Raw genomic sequence first — 1792 nt, forward strand, 5'->3', positions numbered from 1 at the left:
TAAATCACCCCAAGTTCTGATAGATCCAAGTGTTAACAAATTCAATCACATCTTTGCTTTATCACTTAGTAAGAAAGGAAATAACCTAAGTCTTATGGCATCATCTGATACACCATCGTATTTAAATGTAACGCACAATTCTAGAAAATTGGCAAGATGTAAATTTAGATCTTCAATTTGTGATCCCCCAAACTGATTATTTGATACCATTTGGATAATAGTAGATTTAAGCTCAAATGAATTAGCCACTACAGTAGGTTTTTGAATACTACAATGAAGTTCATCTACAGTAGGGTTGGCATAATCTCTTAAAGTTCTAAACTTTTGATGAATTTCAACATTTTTGATCATTTTGGTTTGTCATTTCTATAATTTTTTTTGAATTTTTCAAGATTTTTAATTTTTTTGATTTTTTTGAATTTTCTAACAGTTCTCTCTAATTTAGAATCGTAGGGCACTAGTCCTTCGGAACCTGAACTATACATACACTATCATAAAATAAAACTAAACACACACAAAATAAAATACAATAAATTAAAGTTTAAATAAGAATTTCTTAAAAAGAAATTTGCTTTTAAATCAATAGATTCTTTACAATTTTCACTTCACTTCCCCGGCAACGGTTTCAAAGACTTGATCAATTTGATCAAGTCTTTCAAAATTGAAGCAACTGGCATTTGGGAATCAATTGGGTTGAAAATTGAAGGGTCGTGGAGTTCAATCTGGATGAATTTGAAGTTTGGGGCAAAATTGTGGTTTAATTTGAGTTGAATTTGGGCTAGGCTTGAGGCTAGACCAAGGCAAATTGAAGGTTCAATTTGATCTAGGGGAATGTTATGAAGAATTTATAATAAGAAATTGGGGGAATTAAATTGACTAGAAAAATCAATTTGATGTGATTTTGGCTCATGGTCAAATTTGGGGTTTAAATTGGGTGATTTGAAATGGTTTGAATCTGTTCCATAATTTTCTTGGAAGGTTTAGTACAAATTGTGCACCATCCATCATCCACTTTGTACGGATCTATTAGAGAGATTAACTCGGTCGAAATCACTTTTTAGAACCTCTTTCAATTTCTTTTAAATCTTCTTTTGGGATTATTATGTTTCCTTTTTTATAATTTTTCTCAAGCCAAACCTTGAAGTTGAGCAACTTTCTCTATTGCGCCCAATTAATCTATGGTATGGACAATAGTTGAGTTGATCCTACTTGTCGGCCTCTGATAGCTTCTTTGGCTTGTGGGAATTTGAACTCTGGCCTATTGATCATGTTTCTGAAGATCTTTTCCACCATGTCATTCTTAAAGGAATATAACATGTTCAACCGGTCTGCTATCGACAGACCATGTCCTTTGTCTATCCTGTATTGTTTCTATTGAGATGGAGACCAACCAGGCTGACCGTACTACTGACTGCACTGTTATGGTTGCTGAGAAGACTCCGATTGAATCTCTATGGGTTGCTTTCTCTTATCCACCGCTTCCACCATCCCAGACTTCTTCTCGTGTGCCTTAGTTGATCTGGTCTTTTCAAAATTCTCCACGGATTATGTATGCTTAACCTCTTCTTGCAGGCTACTGGTCTTACTTAGTAACTTCTTGAACATCTTAATGGTATCGAACCGTGAATACTCTTAAGTAAGACCTCAATTATGAGTTGGTTTTATAATTGTGGCTCACACTTCATGTTGAGGTTTCTCTATTGTAGAATGTACTTGACCAGCGTCTTCATAGGCTTCTGACGCTCCATTATAAGATCTCCAATGGTAACATGATGTTGAGCCCTGACAAATC

At 34.7% G+C, this 1792-nt stretch overlaps 1 protein-coding gene across 1 annotated transcript in view; it reads left to right on the plus strand.

Moving 5' to 3' along the window:
* Nucleotides 1–1514, plus strand: part of LOC110037167 (beta-galactosidase 2-like) — a 22935-nt gene extending 21421 nt beyond the window's left edge. Inside the window, exon 7 of the mRNA XM_020741748.1 lies at nt 1395–1514. Within this exon, the coding sequence (XP_020597407.1) occupies nt 1395–1514 (120 nt within the window). The remainder of the gene's footprint in view (nt 1–1394) is intronic.
* The last annotated feature ends 278 nt before the right edge of the window (nt 1515–1792 follow it).

This window comes from Phalaenopsis equestris, unplaced genomic scaffold (genome assembly GCF_001263595.1).
Source record: "Phalaenopsis equestris unplaced genomic scaffold, ASM126359v1 Scaffold216248, whole genome shotgun sequence".
Taxonomy (NCBI): Eukaryota; Viridiplantae; Streptophyta; class Magnoliopsida; order Asparagales; family Orchidaceae; genus Phalaenopsis; species Phalaenopsis equestris.